Genomic DNA, 24,702 nt, shown 5'->3' with positions numbered 1-24,702 from the left:
CTCCATATATATATGTTTATATACTCCTCTCTATGAGACAGTTCATTATATAAATCAGGGAGTTAAAGAATACTTGTTCTTTCATTGAGTTTTCACTCTAGATTTAAATACTTACATACCTGGACTTATAGATTCAGAATCCAGAGATCTGGATTCACTGCTTCCTCCAGTGCTTTCAGAGTCACTAAACATCCCAAATGTCCATGACCTTATAAAAGACGGACCTTTAAGAAAAGAATATTTAAAGTCAAACTTGGCCACAAATGGATTTCATAAGGCAAAATACTGAGGTTACTTAAAATGAGTCAGACTTCTTTACCAGTGTTAAAGAACTGACTTTAGGACAGGCGTAGGGCTCACAACTGTGAGTAAAGCCTCATAAGGTTACAATTCAAAGCCAGACTTTTAGGAGTTCCCATTGTAGCTCAGGAGAAATGAATCTGACTAGCATCCATGAGGATGCAGGTTAGACCCTGGTCTTGCTGAGTGGGTTAAGGATCCAATGTTGCTGTGAGCTGTTATCACAGGCCTGAGAGATGGTGTTAACTATACTGTGTAGATCACAGATACAGCCCAGATCCCATGTTGCTATGGCTGTGGTGTAGGCTGGCAGCTGTAGCTCCAATTATTCGACCCCTAGCCTGGGAACTTCCGTAGGCTGCAGGTGCAGCCCTAAAAAGCCCAACTTTTAAACCAAATCTGCAACTTAATAGTCACATTTAAGCAGTTTTATCTTTAATAAATGGGTGCTCCCTTTAGTGTGTAAAACCACCTGTCACATCGGCACTGTTGGAGCACCTGTCCTCGTCCATCTTGCTGGCACTGTCAGGAAGGCGCACGGCGTCCTCTGAAGAGTCAGAAGGTCCATATCCAGAAGTGTGAGAACTATTTGTTAACTGCTTATTTACATTCCTAAGAAAAACCCCAATAAAACTCATTATTCAGAAGAATGACTAATAATCAGCCTATTTTATCCTGTTAATTTAAGGAACAGAGTAGTTAAATATTAAAAACAAACCACATTATACAGTTGAACTTCTTAAAAGAGATATGAATAAAGCTTATATGACTCGTGTATTTATTACAGCTGAAACATGGAAAAGAGAATCAAAAGTCAATTGTTCATGTCATGGTTACGCTTTTCTAGTACAACCTGTGCGGAAAACGTAGGCTAAATTTGTGGACATTCAAAATCGACACAACCATGATTTGCCATTCTCAAAGGACTTCTAAAACCTCAAAGCTGAACTCTGTGTCAAAATGGAAAGCTTTACTCTTCAGCGAGTTACAGCTTAAATAGTATTTCAGAAGTTTTAAAGTCAATTCTGCCAGTGTTGGAAAAGACAACACCTGACAACAGATAGGAAACTCAGCAGCAAAGATTTTTATCTCTTGAAATAATTTCACCCATACATTAGTTCTCACCGATCAACTTTTTCTTCTTCAGTTGGATTCGTGGCCCTGACAAACTCACTGTACTCTTGGCCCGGGTCATAGAGTTTGGCACCATCACAGAGAGACTGCAAGCTGTCCGCCAGGGAGGCCACCTGCAAGTGCTGCATCTGGAAGAGGTTAACTGTTACCTACGATCACGGACAAAAACAAAAGGCAAAATCACTCATGCTATACAGGATGCCATGTAAATACACATTTATTTTACGTGACAGCACCAAGAAAAAGGCCATACAGTGAAGGATTCAATAGTGAATATCATTGTGAGTACCCTGATACAGTGGCCTGACTTTGAAAAAGGTCTAAATGAGAAAAAAAAAAAAAAAAAAAAGTAGTTTTAATCTAATATCTAGGAGCAATCATCTCCAGCAAAACTGACTTTAATCTGAAAAGTTTAAAAATACAACACTACGGAGTTCCCATCGTGGCTCAGTGGTTAACAAGTCTGACTAGGAACCATGAGGTTGTGGGTTCAATCCCGGCCTCGCTCAGTGGGTTAAGGATCCAGCGTTGCCATGAACTGTGGTGTAGGTCACAGATTCGGCTCGGATCTGGCATTGCTGTGGCTGTGGCGTAGGCCGGCAGCTACAGCTCTGACTAGACCCCTACCTAGCCTGGGAACCTCCATATGCTGTGGGTGCGGCCCTAGAAGAGACAAAAAGACAAAAAAATAAAAATAAAAAAATAGAAGTAATGCCATTTGCAGCAACATGGATGGAACTAGAGACTTTCATCCTGAGTGAAGTGAGTTAGAAAGAGAAAGACAAATACCATATGATATCATTCATATCTGGAATCTAATATACAGCACAAATGAACCTTTCCACAGAAAAGAAAATCATGGACTTGCAGAACAGGCTTGTGGTCGCTAAGGGGGAGGGGGAGGGAGTGGGGTGGGTGGGGAGCTTGGAGTTAATAGACGCAGACCATTGCCTTTGGAATGGATCAGCAATGAGATCCTGCTGTGCAGCACTGAGAACTATGTCTAGTCACTTATGATGGAGCATGACAATGTGCGAAATAGAATGTGTACATGTGTGTGTAACTGGGTCACCCATATTATACAGTAGAAAAAAAACTGTATTGGGGAAATAACTATTAAAAAATAATTAATAAAAATAAAAATACAACCCTATGTCCCTAATGGTTCACGACTTTAGGAGATAGATGTGCTTTTGAGAATTCCCAGCTCTGTACTCTGTCGTCTGACCAACATTGTTTAAACTGAAAAACATGGGGACAAGAATTCCAGAGTATTATCATTTTGACTTTTACTTTTTCAATCCTATAAGAATAGCAATGTTTTATGTTTATAATGTATCCTACAGCACTCGGTTTTTATAATTAGGTCCTATATTGAATCTACTCAAAATACCCTAGTCCATGAGTTTGTGTGGCTGCCTAAATGCACTACTGCCACTTATGGCAACAGTAACAACACCACCAACTGGAGGATGCTAACAATACGGCAGATCTGTTCTCAGAGCTGCACATGAGTCAGCCTCTCCAGTGTTCACAAAACCCAGGCTTTGGGCCTATTATGGCAAGTAAATAGATCAGATCCCAGTCCTCATCAGAATTTGCATTTTCCTGAGACTGGCGCTGGAAAAAGAGGACAAATTAAATAAATAATTTCTGGTACTAAAACTGCTATGAATAGAAGATTGCTGGGTTATGGAGTATGACCAAGTATGTGTTTGCAAAAGGGTCAAACATGGGGCAGTCTGGCGAAGGCTCTCTCAGGAGGTAACATCCAAACTGAGGTGTGACACAGTGCAACGTTTCACGGAGAAGACCGACCCAGGCACGAGGGAGACGGAGTGCAAAGTGAGGGAAACACTGAGAAAGAAAGAGCTCGTCGTGCTCAAGAAACAGATGAAAGGTCAATGTGGAGCCTGAGCTTGAAATGAGGCCAGGAAGGGCAGAAGTCACCTCAACCAAGGTAAGGCGTCTGGATTTCAGTACAGCAGGAAGCCAGTGCAAGGCTTTAAAGGGTGTTAAGAGCTACAATGTGGTCTGATTTTTTTTTTTTTTTAATGCCACCCCAGCTCCTGTGCGGGGAATGTGAATGAATGCCAAGTTTCAACAGGCTGAACGTTATTTCTTCATCTCTCTTGATTATACCCGATGACACGCTAAACTTAGGCCTAGCTTCTAAGTCCCTTCCAGGTGAGGCAGCCATTCTCCAAGGATAACTAAGAGTCAGCATAAATAGTATTTGCAAACTGCACGTAACAAAACAGCCTGTGTGTGCCCTAATTCTTTCAGGGAATATAGGAAATACAAACTGCGGATGGTAAAGTTTAATTCCAGTAGCCAGTTCTTATCAGGGAGCTCTCCAGTTAACGGTAAAGTGAACTTACTCTCTGGATTCTAAAAGTAACTACATGTTTTTAAAAAATAATTTTTACGAAACTTTATGAATCTAATTAAAAACACCAATCTTAAAAAGCCAAATGAACATATTGGCATAAATGACTCAATCTGCTGTTTGTCTCTGGGTACTTATTAATAATAAAGCCTTAAGGAATAATATACACAGGAAGCCCAATCTTAAAATCTCTTTTCCCTAGGGAGACAGCTACATGTAAATCAATGAAGTCAGAACACACCCTCACACCATAAACAAAAGTAAACTCCAAATGGCTTAAAGATTGAAATAGAAGACATGACACCATAAAACTCCCAGAAGAGAACACAGGCAAAACATTCTCTGACATAAATCATACCAACGTTTTCTTAAGTCAGTCTACCAAGGCAACAGAAATAAAACCAAAAATAAACAAATGGGACCTAATTAAACTTACATGCTTTTGCACAGCAAAGGAAACCATAAACAAGATGAAAAGACAACCTATGGACTGGGAGGAAATATTTGCTAATGATGCCGCCAACAAGGGCTTAATCTCCAAAATACACGAACAACTCATATACTTCAATAATAAAAACCCGGATCTCAAGAGACATTTTCCAAAGAATACATACAGGCGGCCGAAAGGCACATGAAAACATGTTTGATATCACTAATTATTAGAGAAATGCAAATCAAAACTACAATGAGGTACCACCTCACACCAGTCAGAATGGCCATCATTAAAAGTCTACAGATAACAAATGCTGGAAAGGGTGCAGAGAAAAGGGAACACTCCTACACTGTTGGTGGGAATGTAAGTTGGTACGGCTACCATGGAGAAGAGTGTGAAAGTTCCTCCGAGTTAGCCTATGATCCAGCAATCCCACTCCTGGGCATCTATCCAGATAAAACTACAATTCAAAAAGATACATGCACCCCTATGTTCATTACAGCACTCTTCACAACGGCCAAGACATGGAAACAACCTAAATATCCACTGACGGATGAATGGATGAAGATGTGGTACATACATACATACAATGGAATGTTACTCAGCCATAAAAAAGAATGAAATAAATAAAGCCATCTACAGCCACATGGATGGACCTAGAGAACATTACACTAAGCAGAGTCAGAATGCGAAAGACAAACCCTTTGTTATCACTTATACGTGGAATCTAAAGTATGACACAAATGAACTTACCTATGAAAGAGAGTGAGACTCACAGACAGAGAGAACATACGTTTGGTTGCCAAGGGGGCAGAGAGGGAAGGAGAGAAGGTTTGGGAGTTCTGGACTAGCAGGTGAAAACTATTACATATAGAACGGATAAATAACGGGGTCCTACTGTATAGCACAGGGAACTATATTCAATATCCTGTAATGAAAAAGAACATTTATATATATATATATATATATATATATATATATATATATATACATATAAATTTATTTATATATATATATATATACATATAAATTTATATATATATATATAACTGAATCACTTTGCTGTACACTAGAAACTAACATAACAATGTAAATCAACTATACTTCAATAGAAAGAAAAAAAAAATTCTTTTTTTAAAGGGCTGCACCCCCAGCATATGGGAGTTCCCAGGCTAGGAGTCCAACTGGAGCCGTAGCCATCGGCCTGCGCACAACCACAGCAATCAATGCCAGATCCAAGCCGCATCCGTGACGTATGCCCCGGATCCTTACCCCACTGAGTGAGGCCAGAGATGGAACCCGCATCCTCATGAATACTAGCTGTGTTCTTTACCCACTGAGCCACAATGAGAACACCCAGAAAAAAATTTTAAAAACTAACCCTCCCCCAAAACCTCTTTTCCCCAATCACTCAAGCCTTCTCCCTCACGTAACGGAACTGCTGGCCAGGCCCCCACGGAGCGGAACCTGCAGGGCGTGCTGGGCATCTTAACCAGGGTGGGTCACAGAAATGACCACGCCTCTTTTTGTCTCCTACTCTGCTCCCTGAGTCGGGGACTTGGTCCTTTTATTCTAGGTCCCCAACATGAAGCACAGCGTCCTAAGCACGTCACAGAAGGGAAATGTTCTGGCAAGTGAGTAGTAGTAGAAAGTGTTACCAACGTCAGACGGAAATGCCGCACGTTTTCGGGTGCTGCTCACCCAAGCACACAGGACTTGCAACTCCAAGCCCAGCTTTCATCATCTACATCCAATTTTTAGTTACTCCATGGGTACATGGATTAACACAAATTTTTCTGGCACCTGTTGAAATAATTTCGTAATTACTAAATAACTGCATAATTTCAAGTCAGTGGGAAAAGTTTCTCCCATCTAGATTCGCGATAATCTAAAAATTAATTCTTGTTCAGTATAATTTTCTATTCCGTATTTTTTTCAGACAAATTTTTTCCTGAATGCTCTCTAAAACAAAAGGAAAACGCTTGGACTAACTTTCCCATTCTTCAAAGCCCAATGACTTAAGTCCCTAGTGACTGGCCTCATCACGTCTCCTTCCTCTCACTTAGCAACATAATTATGATCCACAGTCCATACCCTTCAAAACTTCATAACTTATCAAGACAATTTTGAATATTCAGGAGAAATTCTTTTTTTTTTTTCTCTTCTTTGGCCACACTAGCAGCACGCAGAAGATCCTGGGCCAGGGATCAAACCCACACCACAGCTTAAATATTCAGGAGTGGTTCCTGATGCTCATGATACAACTCACAATTCTGCTGGGACATGAATCTGATTCGTCCATCTTCCTTAAGACAGTGAGTGAACCTCAGTGTCTAGCATCTTTATATCTCAAATGATTTTATTTTTTCTACAATTATATATGCAACAGTATATTCTAAAGAGAAAAAAAACAAAATTTTTAAAAAACCAACTTGAGAGATGATGTTGCAAAATAAGTCACCAAAATCCCCCAATCTTCCTGCTTTCAATGGAGAAGAAAACAAAGAAATCTGAGAAAATCACAGTTCTTTCCCAGGAAAAAAACACCTATGTTCAAGAACTGAATGTTGACTTTGGTATGTGGTTGGGTCTGCATGTGAATAACGCCATACAGAATAAGTAAAACTGATTGGTTAAACATATATATATGAATAAAACCTTTCTATAAACTGTCTTTATACACTACATACTGTTGTGATTTTCAGGAGTTTGGGGATTTATTCAATTTTGGGGAATTTTAACCTCAGAGTGTGCTTCATACATTGACATGCACTGCTCTCCAATTTTTCAGAAATATTAATTCTCTCCCTAAATAAATGCTAAACTCCTTGAGAACAGCATCTGTCTTACATTGCTTTTATATGAATAGTGTTCATCACTACATACAGTTGTTACATATAAAATTAGGTAACTTCTTGTTTATATCACTCTGAATGAAAGGAAATCAAAATTGCTGGATCACCAAATAGAATCACTTTTTTTGTTTGTTTTGTTTTTTCTGTCTTTTTTTTTAGGCCCACACCTAAGGCACATGGAAGTTCCCAGACTAGGGGTCCAATTGGAGCTGTAGCCGCTGGCCTACGCCACATCCACAGCAATGCCAGATCTGAGCTGTGTCTGCAACTTACACCACAGCTCGCAGCAACACCAGGTCCTTAACCCACTGAGTGAGGCCAGGGATCGAACCTGCGTCCTCATGGTAGTTGGGTTCACTAACCACTGAGTCACGACGGAACTCCCAAATAGCACCACTTTTTAAGAGGGAGGTACACAAACAAGATCGCAGCCCATGAGAAAATGAAAAGCCATGTAATATGAAGAAAAGTAATCAGATCTGGAGGTGGCCAGTCTGGGGCAAAAACATCCAGGGAGGGAAGGTAACAATAACCCTTAAATATTTAAAGTGCTATCTTGTGGAAGAGGGATTATATCAGTACAGTATGACTTGAAAGGTCCACAAGAAAACAGACTTTTTTAAAGCTCAGTATAAAAATTATATTAATTTTGGAGTTGTTCAAGCCCAATCATATTCCACAAGACAGGTCAGTATTTAGGAGCACAGGCTCCAAAGTCATTCAGCCGGTTCCATCCCAGCTTTACAACGTACACTCCGGGTGACCCTCATCAAATTATTTATAATTCCTCTGCACAGGTGTTTCCAAAAAAGTTCATAAACATATAAATCATGCGGGAGATCTTGCTCAAATATGCAGATTTTGATATCACAAGTCTAGGCTGAAACCCAAGATTCTGCATTTTTCACAGGCTCCCAAAGAAATAAGACTGTGATTGGTCCAAGGAGCACATTTTGAGAAAAAAAGCTTTCTAAACTTTAGTTTCCTCATCAGAGAAATAGAGCTAAAAACAATCACATTTTTGTAACAGGGCTGTGTGATAATTAAAAGAGTTAATATAGGCAAAGGCCTCATACCCCAACAAGCACACGGTCCATCCTGGCTGTCATCAGCTACTGTCTGAGGTGAAAAGGATTCGGGAAAGGTAAAAGGTTGGCTTAAGGGATTTACGTGGTATCCTCAAATCCTGGGATTTTGTAATTCTTTTAAATAATTTTACCAAAATTGACTCTGTAAGTTAACCACGAATTAATTAATCAGACTTTGGCAAATAAATGAGATACAATTTTAAACACTGAGAAAAAACTTTAAGAAGGGTTTCTGATTCAGATGGAACAGGCTCATTCCTTTCCACCTCTCACTGAATTCACCTAAAAACTCTTGACAGAACACATGGACTAGCTATGGGAGGGCTCGGGTAGCAGCAAAGTGTGGAAAAACTACAAATCAAGGGGTGACCAATTGGGTGATACACTTCCCCTTGTTCTTTTCTGCTACTTGTATTTTCCAGCCAGTACCAGCTCCTCCTCCAACACATGTGGCTGAAGGTGTGGGGGAAACTATTTGGATTCTTTGGCATGTTTGTTTTCTCTCCTGCCCTGAGCCCAAGATGAAGTCTTGGGGCTGTGAGAGTGACGGGTGGCAGCACAAGAGCCACCTAAAACGCTGATCTGAAGAGTGAGGGGTCGGACACTCCTGTTGTTTCTTTCTCTTTCTCTTCCCCCTACTCGGTTCTCCAAGCAGCAGACTAGCTGAGTGCAGTTTTCCAGCCTGAGGACCTAGAAGGGAAACCTTAGGAGCTAAAGAGTGAACCTAGCTGGATCAAATGTCTGCTAATTTTTAGAAAAACCAACATTCAATACAGGTTATCAAGAAAACCTAAGGTTACATAAGGTAATATTAAAAATGTCTAGGATATCATCCAAAATTACTTGTCACACCAAGAACCAGGAAAATCTCAATGACTCACAAGAGAAAAGACAATACACAGATATCAATGTTGAGAGGGCCCAGCTATCTGAATTATCCTATGAAGACTTAAAGCAGACATACGTTTCAAGAAGGGCCAACCATCTTGAAACATGGAAAGACTGAAGTCTCAGCAGGGAATTGGAAGATAAAAAACAAACAAAAGGAAATGTTACTACTGAAAACACAATATCCACAACAAAAAAATTTACTGAATTGATGGTGGAGAAAAACAGAGATAACAAAGGAAAGAGTGTGTGAACTTGAAGCTAGATCAGTAGAATAAAATAAATAATCATGAGAAAAAAAAAGTTTGGGGAAAAAAGGTCCTACATTCCTGTGGGACAGTAACGAAAGATCTAAAAACTTATAGGAAGAGGAGTGTTACAAAAAAAATTTGAAGAAACAACAGCCAAAAACTTTCCAAATATTCCAAGACTCCAACTTGCAGATTTAAGAATTTTAGGGGACCCAAAACAGGAGAAACTCAACGAGATCCACATCCAAATGCACTGTAATCAAACTGCTGAAACCCAAAGAAAAAATTTTGCAAGCAGCCAAAGAAAACCAACACATTCCACACAGAACAACAATGATTCAAATGACTATGGATTTCTTATTAGAAACTATGGACACCAGAAGGCAGTGCAATTACATTTTCAAAGTATTGCGAGAAAATAACTGAATTCTATATCCACTGAAAACATCCTTCAGAAATGAAGACAAAACAAAGACATTCTCAGATGAAAGACAACCAAGGTAATCCACTGCCAGCAGACCAACTATTAAAGAAATGGTAAAGGAAGTTCTTTAGACAAAAGAGAAATGATGCCAGAAAGAAGGCAGAACCTCAGCGAGAATAAGAACAGAAATGATAAATATCTGGGTAAATTTAAAAACCACTGCGCTTCTCTTCTCTAAAATATGAGACCTTTAAAAAAAAATAGTAAGTGTGTCTGGTGAGGTTTTCAATGTACCTAGATGTAACACACACATACCAACTACAACTCAAAGTGGGTAAAGGAACTTACATGGTAGTATAGTTTCCACATTCTTTTGGCACTTGGTAAAATATTAGCTCTAAGTAGAATGAAAAGTTTACATACACACACATAAGTAAATATCCCTAGTGCAACTATTTAAAGGAAGAACACTATAGAAACATATAAAACACAATAGATAAATTAAAATGTAGATGATAGATAAAATGGAGATAACCATTTTAGATAAAACTGTACTATATGAATTAAAATGGATTAAATTCAATCTTTAATGGCTAAATTAAACAGATCAATTAGAATGTAATTCTAAAAAGTTATCAATTTATCCAAAATGAGGCAAACAAAAGGGAAAAGACATGAAGGGAAACATAAAGTGCAAACAGAAAACAAATAAAAAAGAGTAGGTCTATATCTGAGCATATATTTACATTAAATACAAATGGTCTAAACATTTCACTTAAAAGAGATTTAAAAAAAAATCAACACTGAACAATATGCTATATAAGAACGCCACCTAAAATATGACGGAGAATGGGAGTTCCTGCTGTGGCACAACAGGATCACCGGCGTCTCTGCAGTGCGAAGAAGCAGATTCAAACCCCAGCGCATTAAAGGATCTGCCGCAGGCCACCACTGCAGCTCAGACTGGACCCCTGGCCCGGGAGCTCCATACACCACCAGGCAGCCAAAAGAAAAAGGAAAAAGAAAATATACTGAAGAATGGATGTGTGCACATGTGTAACTGGATCACTTTGCTGTACAGCAGAAATTAGCACTACATTGCAAATCAACTACACCTCAAGAAACCTTTTTTAAAAATGGAAAAAATATCTAATGATTAAGGATTTCCTGCTGTGGCACAATGGGTTAAGAATCTGACAACAGCAGCTTGAGTGAGTGTGGAGGTGTGGGTCTGATCCCCCGGCCTGATGATGTGGCTTCAAGGATCCAATGCTGCAGCGCAGACCTACAGCTATGGCTCAGATTTACGTGTTGGTCTGCTAACTTCCATATGCCACAAGTGTGGTCGTTAAAAAAAAAAAAAAAATATATATATATATATATATATACACACACACACATATGTATTAAGTGGTCATAAAAATATATAAATATATATATTAAATTAACAGCAAAAGAATGGAAAAAGATACACCATGCTAAAAATAACCAAAAGAAAACTGAAACAGTTCCATCAGTATTAATGTAGAATAAAATGTAAGGAAATTACTAGGATAAAAAAAGACATTTCATTAAGATAAAAGGATCAATTCACCAAGAATATGTTACAATCATTAATTTTTAAGAAACTGAGAGATTCAAAATACATAAAGCAAAAACTGATAGACCTAAAAATATACAATATGTTGAAAACTTCAAAACTCCCTTCTCAGTAACTGAAAATGAAAAGTAAATCATCAAAGACATAGAAGAAATGAATAACACCATAAATCAAGAGGAACTAATTGACACTTACAGACTACTCCAGCCAACAAAAAAAATACATATTTTTTTCAGGTGCATACACGGAACAAACCATATAAAGCAAATCATAACAAATTTAAGACAATTAAAATCATACAAAGTATTTCTTTCACTATAGAAATCAGTATCAGGAAGACAGCTAAAAAATTCTCAAATAATTAGAAATTAAACAACAAACTTCTACAATATCTGCCAGTAAAAGATGAAGATCCAGGGAGGGGAAATTAGAAAATATTCTTAACTGTTTAAAAATAAAAATACATATTCGAAATTTGTGGAATGTAGATAAGCAGTGGTGAGAGGGAAATTTAAATCATTCAATATTTGTATTAAAAAAGTAGAGGTCTTGAATAATCTCAGCTTTAAGAAGCTAACAAGAAAAGCAAAATAAAAGCAAAGCTAGCAGAAAGAATAAAAGGCAGAAATAAAATTTTAAAAAGAAAAATAGGTAAAGCCCAGTGAACTCTAAAGCTGTTTTTCTTGGAAAAGATCAATAAAATTTATAAACCTCTAGCTAAATTAACCAGAGAGAGAGGATGAGAGAAGGCACAAATCACCAGTATCAGGAATGAAAGAGGGGCTATCGCTATAGCTCACAGAGACAATGAAAGGATAAAAGTTATAAACATTCACGCATGTAAATACACCAACTCAGATGAAAGGGAGGGACCAATTCCACAAACTACCAAAATTCACCTAAAAAAATTTAACTCAAACAGGCCTATATCAAAGGAAAATGAATACAGAGAGAAAGATCTTCCAAAATGCAAACTCCAAGCCCAGACGCTTTCACCAGGGAATGCCACCACCCACATCGAGAAATAACACCAATTCTACACAATCTCTTCCAGAAAACAGAATAGGAAGGAACACTTCCCAACTAATTTTATGAGGCCAGAATTCTGATACCAAAACCAGACAAACTCAGTATAAGAAAAAACAAAACAAAAACATAATACTGTTATCTTTCATTAACAAAGGAAAATACTCAACAAAATACTAGCAAACTGAATCCAGTAATATGTAAAAGAATAATGCATCATAATCAATAGTGGCTTATCCTAAGAATGCATGGCTAGATCAAAACTCAAATATCAAATGTAATCCACCATATTAACAGACTGAAGAAAAACTACATTATCACATCAATTAAATGATGCAAAAAAAACCCCATTTGATAAAATCCAACATCTTCATAATTGAAACTCTCAGCAAACCAGAAAAAGGGGAAATTCTTTAATGTGATAAAAGATATCTTTAAAAAAAAAACCTATAGCTTTCAAATTTAATGGTGAGAGACTAAGTGCTTTCTTCTAAAAATCAAAAACAAAGCAAAGATACCTTTTCTCACCACTCCTACTCAATGATGAACTGAAAGTCCTATACAATGACATAAGGAAAAGGAAAAATGAAATATAGTTTGGAAAGAAAGAAAACTGTCCCTATTTGCAGATAACATGATTTTTTATGTAGAAAATCCCAATGATTTCACACACACACAAAAGTTCCTAGAATAAGTGAGTTTAGCAAGGTTGCAAGATAGAAGATCAACAACAAAAAAACTTGATTTCTCAACACTAACAATGAACAACTGAATCAGAAATTAAATGTGTGCATTTATGATAGATACATACACACATATACATAATGTATGTATGTATTTATACCAAGTCACAATAGATTCCCAAATAAACATATACACACATGGGTTTAAATCTAACAAAATATGGGAGAGACTTAGTTAAAAACCACAAAATACTGATTAAAAAATATCACATACCCAAATAAATGAAAAGACATACTGTGTTCACAGACAGGACAACTTTATATATAATTAAGATGCTGCAAATACAGTCAATTCTCCCTAATCTGATTAAGATTTAACACAATTCTGAACAAAATGTTGGCAGGATTATTTGTAAATACAGAGAAGCTGATTATAACATTTTTATCAATCATGGACTTGGAGAAGAGCCTTGTGGCTGCCTGATGGGAGGGGGAGGGAGTGGGAGGGATCGGGAGCTTGGGCTTATCAGACACAACTTAGAATAGATTTACAAGGAGATCCTGCTGAGTAGCATTGAGAACTATGTCTAGATACTCATGTTGCAACAGAACAAAGGGTGGGGAAAAAATGTAATTGTAATGTATACATGTAAGGATAACGTGACCCCCTTGCTGTACAGTGGGAAAATAAAAAAATTATTAAAAAAAGGGGGGGGGCATGTTTTCAAAGACAAAAAAAAAATAACATTTTTAATCAAAGTCAAAGAATCATAAATACTCAAAACAATTTTGAAAAAGAATAAAGTTGGAAGACTCACAGTACCTGATTTTAAGACCCGCTATACGACAGTAGTCAACCTAGTAGGGTTCTGCCCAAAGGACAGACATATATACATATCTATCTCCAAGGAACAAAACAGAGAATCTAGAAATAGAACTACAAAAATGTGGTCAATTGAATTTGACAAAGATGCAAAAGCAATTCAATGGTAATGGCACCATGTTTTCAACGAATGGTACTGGAACAAGTGGAGACTTGTATTAACCATGTTTTTTGTTTTCTGTATTTCAATGATGGTCTGACATCTTAAAAAGCTTGCTGGCTGAGGACAGACTGATCCTCCTACGGCCAGCCAATTCTTAGCCACGGAGAATGCACGTCTGTCACATGCAATCCTCCAACCATTTCTACCTATCACACATCAAGCCAATATTCTCCCCTGTCCTAAATCATCCCAGGGCCAGGGACGGAGCAACTGGAGGCCATCGCTACACCCCAAAGCCCACTGGGATTATTCAGACTAGCCAGTCCAGTATTGCTTATCCTCTCCTACCTTGCCTTTCCCTCACAAACCCCAATAAAGGCTTTGTACTCAGCTCTCCCCGCTCACTTCAGCTTCTGCTTTTCCAAACCTGGTACTTATATGGCCCTGTGCGGCCCAGCGTGCCCCCTTCTCTCAGGAAATCTAATTCATTTTTCAATGACACTGATCTGTCCATATCAGTCACCGCTATAAATTAAAGTCCCAGTGGTACAATTTTAACACAACATCCATATGCAAAAAATGAACCTCAACCTATACTTCACACCTTATAAAAATTAACTCAAAATGGATGATTTCTGAATGTCGAACTATAAAACCTTCAGCAGAAAAAAAACGTTGAGACCTTGGATTAAATGAAGCACCCTAGATAAAGTACCAAAAGCATGACCCATAAAAGATGAAATTGTTAAGTTAGAGTCCATCAAAATAAACTTTTTGCTCCCTGAAAGATACTACACACCACTAAAAGAACAAAGAGAGGCTTCTGACTGGAAGCCAAAAGACGCAAGCTCAATAACAAGAAAACAATTTGATTAAAAAGACCAGGCAAAATACAGATTGCAAATAAGCCCTTGAAAAGATGTTTGATGTGGTCATTCCGAAAACACAAATTAAAACCACTACCACTAACTACCACTACACACTTAAGAACAGCCAATGTATAAAAACAACAACAGACAAGTGTCATCAGGGATGCAGAACAACCGTAACTTTCACACGTTGCTAGTTAGAACGAAAAATGTTATGGGCACTCTGGAAAAGTTTGGCAATTTCTTATAAACAGACATTGGCCACACCACCCAGCAATTTCACTCCTAGGAATTTACCCCAGAAATGTGAAAACTTATATTCACACAAAAGTCTGTAAATAAATATTCACAGTAGCTCTATTCCTAATCACCCCATCCTGGGACCAAGGTAAACGTCCAACTAGTGAAAGGGTATATACAGCCAGGTACATACAAATCGTGGATGATACTACTTGACAATAAAACAAAGGAACTACTGACACATGCACAGCACTGATGAATCGCAAAAGCATTATGCTGAGTAAAAGCAGCCAGCATCCAAAAGATATATACTCTGATTCTACCGACATGACGCCGTGGAGAAGCCTGAAGAACAGAAGGAGATGGAGAACCCTTGCAGGTCTAAGGGGTGAACGGAGAGGCAGCATGAGAAAGTTTTTTCTGGAGTAATGGAACTGTTCTGAATCCTGATTGTGACAGTAGTGATTACTCGATTTTATATATGTGTTAAAATTCATGAAATGTACACCAAAAAAGGTAGTTAGCCCTCGGTACCTGAGGGGACCTTCTTCCAGGCCACGAATGGATACTAAAATCCACAGGTGCTCAAGTCCCTTATATAAAATGGTAGTGTCTGCACAGAAACTATGCACAACCTCCTGCACAGTTCACATCCTCTCTAGAGTATTTATAATACCTAATGTGATGTAAATGCTGTGCAAATAATTACCCGCGGAGGGCAAATTCAGAGTCTGCTCTCGGCAAATTTCTGGAAAAAGTTTCCCCCTAAATACTCTCAATCCATGGTTGAGTGAATCAATTGATGCAGACCCCAAGGACAGAGAAGGCTGACTGTATTTTGCACATAAATGTTTTATGAAAACCATTTTAAAGGGGCAAGTGAAAACCTTTGAGAACAGGATGCTTTGTCTTCAAATAAACCTGGGTTCAATTTCAGTACTTTGTTTACTCAGTTTTGAAGAACAAATCTCACTGCTGATGGAAGTGTCGGGGGTTAAGTCCATTTTGTCCACCAAGCGAAGAAAGACAGTGGTATAGAGGCCTTTTCGAACACTCAGGCTTCCATTTTAATTGAACAAAGTCATCAACCCATGGAGTGCAGAACCAGATAAAAAATGTAACTCAAACCCCATACCCCTATTAAAAACTGAAAGTCGCCTTTCGAACTCTAAACTTTCCATTAATCTCAAAGTTAAATCCCCTAAGAATCATGACTCATTGAGCATTCCTCTCCCTTCTGCCAGATACACTCTTTTTTTCCTCTTTAAAATACTGAAGAAATTACTTACAGCTTTAAGGGTAAGATCACACTGGAAAACAAGTTTCCGGAGCTGTGTTAAAATTTCCCTTTTGGTATTTTCTAGATCGTTCCGTCTTTCTTCAACATTTGTCACACAAACTTTGTAGAGTTCATTTGCTTCTTCTACCTTCAGGAATATCAAAGAAAAAAAGTAACACTGGCTCATTGAATCTATCTTTTAAAACAAATACTTATTAAGAAAATGAAAAGGCTTATGCACCCAAGTTCTGAAATATTCTGTTTTTTTAAAACATATTCTGTTTCAGTCAGTGATTCAAGAGCACTTGATTTTTACAGATAGTCAAGTATGATTTACAACTACCATAAAATAAATATCCACTGCTACTTAAGAACCTTTTCTATTTACCATTTTCCATATAATCTTCCTATAGAATTTGTCATATCATACCGTAGAAACAACACAGAGCCTCAGCCCAGGCTTGCTATGAGGTACTGGAAAGAATACACACATATACAGCTGCCTAAATGGCCAACTTTCCGAACAATCAGGTGAAAAATTAAACTACTACCTTCTCCAAGATACTTCATTCACAAACAAACCCCCAAATTCAAAGGACAGGCAGAAATCTCCTGGCATAGTGGCTCTCAAAGTGTGGACCCCCAGCAGCAACAGCAGCAGCAGCAGTAGCACCCGGGCACTTGTTAGCAGCAGGCTGTCTGGGTCCAACCCTAGAGCTACTGAATCAGGACCTGGGAGAGTGGCGCCCAGTGGCCTCCTGCAACAAGCCTCCCAGGTGGTCCTGATCCACGTTCCAGTCTGAGAACCAGCCTTAGCAGATGGTTGCTAATTCAACTTGCAAATAACAGAAAAGATGATTACTTTCTGAAGAGCCTCCTCTTCCAGCCTTCGCTTTTTTTCTAGCTGCTTGTTGAGATTTTTTACTAATCCACCGCTTGAGCTAAGATGCTCCTCTTCTGCACGAAACATGGACGATTTTGCTTTCTCATACTCATCTTGACGCTGCATGCACAACAATTTTGCCTTTTTAAGAGCAGTCTCTGTTTCAAGCTACACAGAAAAAAAGTATTAAACACAGAACAAGAAAGAAATACTAGTGTACAAGTACTTCCTCAGCATATTCGGCAAGAGAGTTAAGGCTGCATTTTAGAAAAACTGTAAGGTAAGGTATGCGCCTTCCTAGGGTAGGTGTTTACAGACTGCAGATGATTTCAGATGTTCACAAATAGGTGAAACTTATAATACTAACCATTTTATTTTGTTCCTGTTTCCAAAGTTCTTTTATTTCTTTCCTCTGTTTTTCCATTTCATTTTTCCTCCCAAGGAGAGGCTGCCAAAGGTATTTTTAAAAAAGAGAGAGAGAAAAGCTGTTTTCTAAAGGTATGCTGCTTTTTAAAAACAAAGTGTATTTTTTTATATAAATTTTTACCTGCACAAATTTGTTGGCTTGGAGAGCTGCAATTGTTTGTTGTAAAAGCTGACTACTCTCTATGTCATTCAGAAGAGCATTGGTAAATAAAGACTGTAGTGGCATAAACTCCTGAAATTTAAAATTGAAAAGAAAATTTTCCAATATAAATAGCAGTAGAATTCTAGCTCCCATTCCAACTATCCTTCAAAAAGAGAAATTTTTGGGTTTTTTTTTTGTTTTGTTTTTTTTTTTTGCTTTTTAGGGCCACACTTGTGGCATATGCAGGTTCCCAGGCTAGAGGTCTAATCGGAGCTACAGCTGCCAGCCTATGCTACAGCCACAGCCACGCCAGATCTGAGCTGTGTCTATGACCTACACCACAGCTCACAGCAACACCAGATCCTTAACCCAGCTGAGTAAGGCCAGGAATCGAACCTCCAATCTCATGGTTCCTAGTCGGATTCATTTCCGCTATGCCATGACGGGAACTCCCAAAAAGAGAAATTTTTAAGTTTAGATTTTTTTTCAGAAAAATGACTACTTATAAATATGATAAGAAAAATACTCAAGAAAATTATAAGTAATTTTAAAACTAGTTAGCAAAATTTATAACTAACAAGATAATCAACATTCACATAAAACTGTGAATTTCCTACTTGCTTCATAATGGCTATCCAAGTAAATTTAAAAAGATTTTACTTTGGAGTTCCCACTATGGCTCAGTGGGTTAAGCATCTGGCTGTGACACTGGCTGCAGCTGTGGCTCAGATTCAGTCCTTGGCCCAGGAACTTCCATATGCGATGGGTATGGCCAAAAAAATAAAAATAAAAATTAAAAAAAAAGGATTTTAATTTGTCAATTAAAAGGTTATTTAGCATTTAAGTTCTTTCCTATATTAACTACAAAATTTTCTGATAGTGCAAGGCATTATCAGGAGCTTATCTGAGTAATCTCTTGGCACTGAACCCTCGTAGTTCACTGACCACACACCTGTAGTCCGATGTTAGTTCTAGTTGCCTCTGCCAACTTGACAATATTTCTAGTGGACTCCAACTCTGAAAAGGTCAAAGAAGCATCAGAAGGTAAATTCAACTTATTTTTTCCCCTCCATACCCTAAAATTATTTGTAATTCCCTGATTAAAAAGTGATCACAAATACTAGTATGCACCATGCTATGAAGCTATCAGTCTTAATGGGAAGAACTGAATCAGGAGTACTCATCAACATCAACCGGGAAACTTTCAAAATACACTTGCTCAGATCTCACCTCCCTGGGAGAATGGGACCTAGACCTGAGTATTACCCTTTTCTACGGCTATTCAGGTGATACTGATGGACAGTCCCTATTAAAAGCAAATAAAGCAGTAGAAAGAGCACAGGCTTTGAGTAAATTCTATATTCTTCCAGTTACTGCTCTACGATCTTAGGCAACTCTACTATCTGACCTTGGGCAAATCTCCTGTCTTACGTGTCTCCACCGTAAAATGGGGTTAATAACCTTGTCTTGCCCACTTCCCTAGGGGTTTGGTAAGGATCACACGGGCTAAAGGATGTGAAAGCATTTTGTCAACCATAAAACACTGGGAAAATACTAGCTGTTAAGATGTTTCTTATATTTTTCCATTGCCTTCTGCTTGGACATCTAGCATTGCTCTTATCTCTTTAACCATATTATCTGATTGCATTTCTTTTCACCCACTCCAGTGTAACCTCTTCAAAGGCAAAAACTATACTGTCTTTGTGTCCTAGATCTAGTGGTTGGTCCACAGTAATGTCAATAAGTGTATTTACTGTAAAGAAGAGTCTTTCCTATTTCAAGAAAAGAAAACGAACAGTGATTTTATTCACTACAACGAAAGAGCTACTCATATGGTATCATATTATTTATAGTCTGTAGAAAATGAATCCCAAACAATTTAGCTCTTGTTACCAAAATTAATCAGATGCCCCAAAGGGCAACTCACCCAAGTTTAGCTTCTTTTCAACCCATGAAACTATGTTCTTGGTATATTTGGACCATGTCTTGGCATACGACAGAGCCAATTCTACAGAATCAGCATTCTTTAACAGCATGCTGTCTAATTCCATAGGAGAAAAACTTCCTGAAAATAAAAATATCAAGGTAAGATATATTAAATATGAGCTTAGGACCCTAAACAAAGAAACATTCAAATCCTAAGTTGTTCTTCAATGAAAACTGGTTAAAAAGACATAAGTGACAAATTCAGAATTAAAGGGTCACAGTTCAAACTAAAAATGGTTTCAAATTATATTTTTTAACCTTAATATGTACTTTTATTATTCATCAAATTACAAGCCCTATATAATTCTAGATCGGTCTCTATTATCACATTGTCTGTCTACTCTAGCAGGTTCTTTTCCTTAAGTTTTATATGTAAAACGTCACATACCATTTTACGCTAAAAATAAATACTTTAGGTTACTAAGCAAGAAAAGATTAAGTAAGATCTTACACTTATCAAAAGTAATGGCAGGAGTTCCCATCGTGGCACAGCGGAAACGAATCCGACTAGGAACCATGAGGTTGTGGGTTCGATCCCTGGCCTCACTCAGTGGGTTAAGGATCTGGTATTGCTGTGAGCTGTGGTGTAGGTCACAGATGTAGCTCGGATCAGGATCAGGCGTTGCTGTGGCTGTGGTACAAGCCAGCAACTGTAGCTTGGATTCGACCCCTAGCCTGGAAGCCTCCAAATGCTGCAAGTGGCCCTAAAAAGCAAAAAAAAAAAAAAAAAAAAAAAAAAGAGTAACGACAAAACATTTGATTAAAGTTAACCTCAAGCATTACCTTTTTCATTGGCTGAGTCCACTGATTCCACAGAAACATTTTCAAAAGACTTAAAATATGGAAGAAAACAAAATTAAGGTTAGTGCAGTAGATAACAGATCTCTGCTTCAGAAACTTTTCACTCTAATTTGTTACTCTGACATAATTCCTACGAAAGAATTTCAAGCATTTAGAACTCAAAGGGCCTGAAAAATCTGTTTAAATGCCAGAACATTTAATAGGAATTATAGAGCTTTTTACAACAGCAGTACTCATGGTGCAAGCATGAATAACCTCACTGTTTAGTAATAGCATCATTTACATAAATGAATCCATTCAAAACTTTAAATTCTGTAGATTTCAAAAATATTAGTCAGGAAGTTATGGAAGCAATCTAAATAGAACTATCTAGATAGAAAACAAAGACTCGTCTCAGCCGTCTTTTTACCAGTTTATTGCGCGATAAGAATTTCTCTGAAAGCCTACTGGACGGCCTGTACAGAACTTTCTATGACGTTGTCAATGAGCGACATCTGCACTGCCAGTAAGGTAGCTCCTAACCACAGCAGCTACGTGAGCATTTGAAAACCAGCTAAAGTAAATGAGAAGCAAACTTAATTTAAAAAGCTACATACGACACGTGGCTACTTTACTGGACAGTGCAGGAAAAGGTTATCCACCAAAACTGTGAGCGCTTTTATTTAAGTTGGGCAATATGCAGGAATTCAGTGCAAAAGGAATCAAGCAACCTGGCTTGAGGTCAAGCTCTATCACTTGTATCTCTACGACACTGAGCTGCATATGTAGACTCACTTGACTTGGGTGTGCCCTTCTGTAAAACGGGGATAAGAACACTACTTCATAAAGCTGTTTGAAGGATTAAGATGATATAGGTTATATATTAGATGCTATTAAATAAATGGCAACTATTATTTTAAAAGACATTTTTCAAAATTCTTCATCAAAATAATTTTATTAGTAGTAGCATATCACTCTGGACTTTTTAATTTCAATCTCTAGAGTAAATTAAAAACTGCGAAAAGGAAAATAAGAAAAAAAGGAAAAAGTATTACCCTATTAAGAATTGGTATACAGAAGTACACGAATAGGAGATATAATTCGCAACCTAAAATTTCAATTGTTTAGACCCGTCACACTGACATAATGGATTATTACACCTTCTAAATTAGCAGCAAGCTTGAAAAGATAAAACTGAAGTAAAATCATAAATAACTGAAAAATATTTAAGGATCTTAAAGTTCTTCTTCATTCTGATATGGTTTCTACAGTCATAACACTTCTCGAGTCAGCAAATGGATGACTTCAGAAGCAGTCACAATTTTTTTCTCAATACCATAGTACATGTAGCAAGTGCCTTACACAGTCATTCATATTTTGTATTATTTAAGAAAGACAACCCAGAAATAAACCCAGACACCCACGGTCAATTAATCTCTGACAAAGGAGGCAAGAATATAAAATGGGAAAAAGACAGTCTTTTCAGCAAGTATTGCTGGGAAAATTGGACAGCCACATGCAAATCAATGAAATGGAACACACCCTCACACCATGCACCAAAATAAACTCCCAATGGCTTCAAGACTTAAATGTAAGACAAGACACCATCAAAGTCCTGGAAGAGAACATAGGCAAACACTCTCTGACATCAACCTTACAAATGTTTTCTCAGGTCAGTCTCCCAAAGCAACAGAAATAAAAGCAAAAATAAACCAGTGGGACCTAATCAAACTGACAAGCTTTTGCACAGCAAATGAAACCAAAAAGAAAACAAAAAGACAACTTACAGAATGGGAGAAAATAAGTTCAAATGATGCAACTGACAAGGGCTTAATCTCTAAAATATAAAAACCTATACAACTCAACAACAAAAAAGCCAACAACCCAACTGAAAAATGGGCAAAAGACCTGAATAGACATTTCCCCAAAGAAGATACAGAGATGGCCAATAAACACATAAAAAAATGCTCAATATCACTGATTATTAGAGAAATGCAAATCAAAGCTACCATGAGGAGTTCCCATCATGGCACAGTGGAAACCAATCCGACGAGGAATCATGAGGTTGTGTGTTCGATCCCTGGCATGGCTCAGTGGATTAAGGATCTGGTATTGCCATGAGTTGTGCTGTAGGTTAAAGATGTGGCTCGGATCTGGCATTGCTATGGCTGTGGCATAGGCCAGTGGCTGCAGCTCCAATTCGACCCCCAGCCTAAAAACCTCCATGTGCGGTGGGTGCAGCCCTAAAAAGACATAAAGACAAAAACAAACAAACAAAAAACTAACATGAGATACACCTCATACCAGTAAGAATGGCCACCATTAATAAGTCCACAAATAACAAATGCTGGAGGGGGTGTGAAGAAAAGGGAACCTTCCTGCACTGTTGGTGGTAATATAAGCTGGTACAATCACTATGGAAAACAGCAAGGGGGTACCTTAGAAAACTATACATAGAACTACCATATGACCCAGCAATCCCACTCCTGGGCATATACCCAGACAAAACTTTCCTTAAAAAAGACACATGCACTTGCATGTTCATTGTAGCACTATTCACAATAGCCAAGACAAGGGAAACAACCTAAATGTCCACCAATAGATCACTGGATTGGATTAAGAAGATGTGGTATATATACACAATGGAATACTACTCAGCCATAAAAAAGAACAATATAATGCATTTGCAGCAACATGGATGGAACTAGAGACTCTCATACTGAGTGAAGTCAGTCAGAAAGAGAAAGACAAAAACCATATATCACGTATGTGGAATCTAATATATGGCACAAATGAACCTTTTCACAGAAAAGAAAATCATGGACTTGGAGAACAGACTTTTGATTTCCAAGGGGGAGGGGGAAGGAGTGGGAGGGACTGGGAATTTGAGGTTAATAGATGCAGACTATTGCCTTTGGAATGGAAAAGCAATGAGATCCTGCTGTGTAGCACTGGGAACTATATCTAGTCACTTATGATGGAGCATGATAATGAGAGAAAAAAGAATCTATACATGTATGTGTAACTGGGTCACCATGCTGTACAGTAGAAAATTGACAGAACACTATAAACCAGCTATAACGAAAAAAAAATTAAAAACATTATATAAAAAAAGAAAGATGTAGTTTTATATTATTTTGATATAATAACAAGTACTTGGCACATTTCCAAATATTTGTTGCAATCCTTTTGGATTTGAATTCCAATCTTTTTTTAAATCCATGACAGGAAATGGTCAACATATGTCTCTAATGCAGTTTGTTTAAATATCTTGCATTTGGTGGAAAAAAATTTCTGTCAAATGAAAATATTACTCCTACTATAAGTCTTTAAATCAATATTCTACATACGTTTCTCATGCCCTTTTATTTCATAGCAATTTTTCTCCCAATTACGCCCTGATCCTGACATATAAAGGATGTTCTTAGGGAGAATTAAGCCCTACAGTTCTATTTATAAGTGTTTCATGGTAACTAACCAACTGTAGGATGTGTGAAAAGATTTAATACCCTCTTTACTTCTTGCATTATTTTTGTAAGTTTGCATTTGTCTTTAAGATCCATGACAATGTCAGAAGGAAAAATGGCTAAGAATTACTTACTAAAATTTTGGACCATATGATATAAAGATTCATTAAGAAGACACTATAAAATTATCAGATTTTTTTTTTTAAATGATGGTTCCATTTCAAAAAGTACAATAAAAGAGTTCCCATCATGGTGCAATGGAAACAAATCTGACTAGGAACGTAAGGTTGAGGGTTCAATCCCTGGCCTCGTTCAATGGGTTAAGGATCTGGCATTGCCATGAGCTGTGGTGTAGGTCAAAGACGTGGCTTGGATCTAGCATTGCTGTGGCCATGGCGTGGGTTGGCAGGAAAAGCTCCAATTAGACCTGGGTCCCTCCATATGCCACGGTGTGGCCCTAAGAAAAAAGTCAAAAAGTACAATAAAATTTTTGGTCCAGAAACTGACCACAAATTATCATATTTAAAGTGAACTGATCTGTTTTTCTTGCTAAACTAAACAAGTATCAAAGAG

At 37.7% G+C, this 24,702-nt stretch overlaps 1 protein-coding gene across 5 annotated transcripts in view; it reads right to left on the bottom strand.

The window, feature by feature from the left end:
- ARHGAP29 (Rho GTPase activating protein 29) overlaps positions 1 to 24,702 on the bottom strand; it is an 84,698-nt gene that overhangs the window by 16,356 nt on the left and 43,640 nt on the right. For 3 of the 5 annotated variants that reach the window (XM_013997364.3, XM_085023911.1, XM_005663656.4), the window contains 10 exons: positions 20,666 to 20,714; positions 19,824 to 19,961; positions 18,849 to 18,913; positions 17,876 to 17,986; positions 17,696 to 17,776; positions 17,308 to 17,496; positions 16,456 to 16,593; positions 1,426 to 1,583; positions 773 to 912; positions 120 to 224 (listed from right to left, as the gene is read on the bottom strand). In XM_013997364.3, the coding sequence (XP_013852818.2) occupies positions 120 to 224; positions 773 to 912; positions 1,426 to 1,583; positions 16,456 to 16,593; positions 17,308 to 17,496; positions 17,696 to 17,776; positions 17,876 to 17,986; positions 18,849 to 18,913; positions 19,824 to 19,961; positions 20,666 to 20,714 (1,174 nt within the window). The remainder of the gene's footprint in view (positions 1 to 119; positions 225 to 772; positions 913 to 1,425; positions 1,584 to 16,455; positions 16,594 to 17,307; positions 17,497 to 17,695; positions 17,777 to 17,875; positions 17,987 to 18,848; positions 18,914 to 19,823; positions 19,962 to 20,665; positions 20,715 to 24,702) is intronic. The other 2 variants (XM_085023913.1, XM_085023912.1) reach the window with 1 other exon arrangement.

This window comes from Sus scrofa, chromosome 4 (assembly GCF_054392235.1).
Source record: "Sus scrofa isolate SSC_HxYL_T2T_F1_AM1 chromosome 4, Sscrofa_HxYL_maternal_Yorkshire_Landrace_v2.0, whole genome shotgun sequence".
In the NCBI taxonomy this organism is placed as follows: domain Eukaryota; kingdom Metazoa; phylum Chordata; class Mammalia; order Artiodactyla; family Suidae; genus Sus; species Sus scrofa.
The sequence above is the reverse complement of the archived record's forward strand: the minus strand, read 5'-3'. Positions and strand labels throughout refer to the sequence as shown.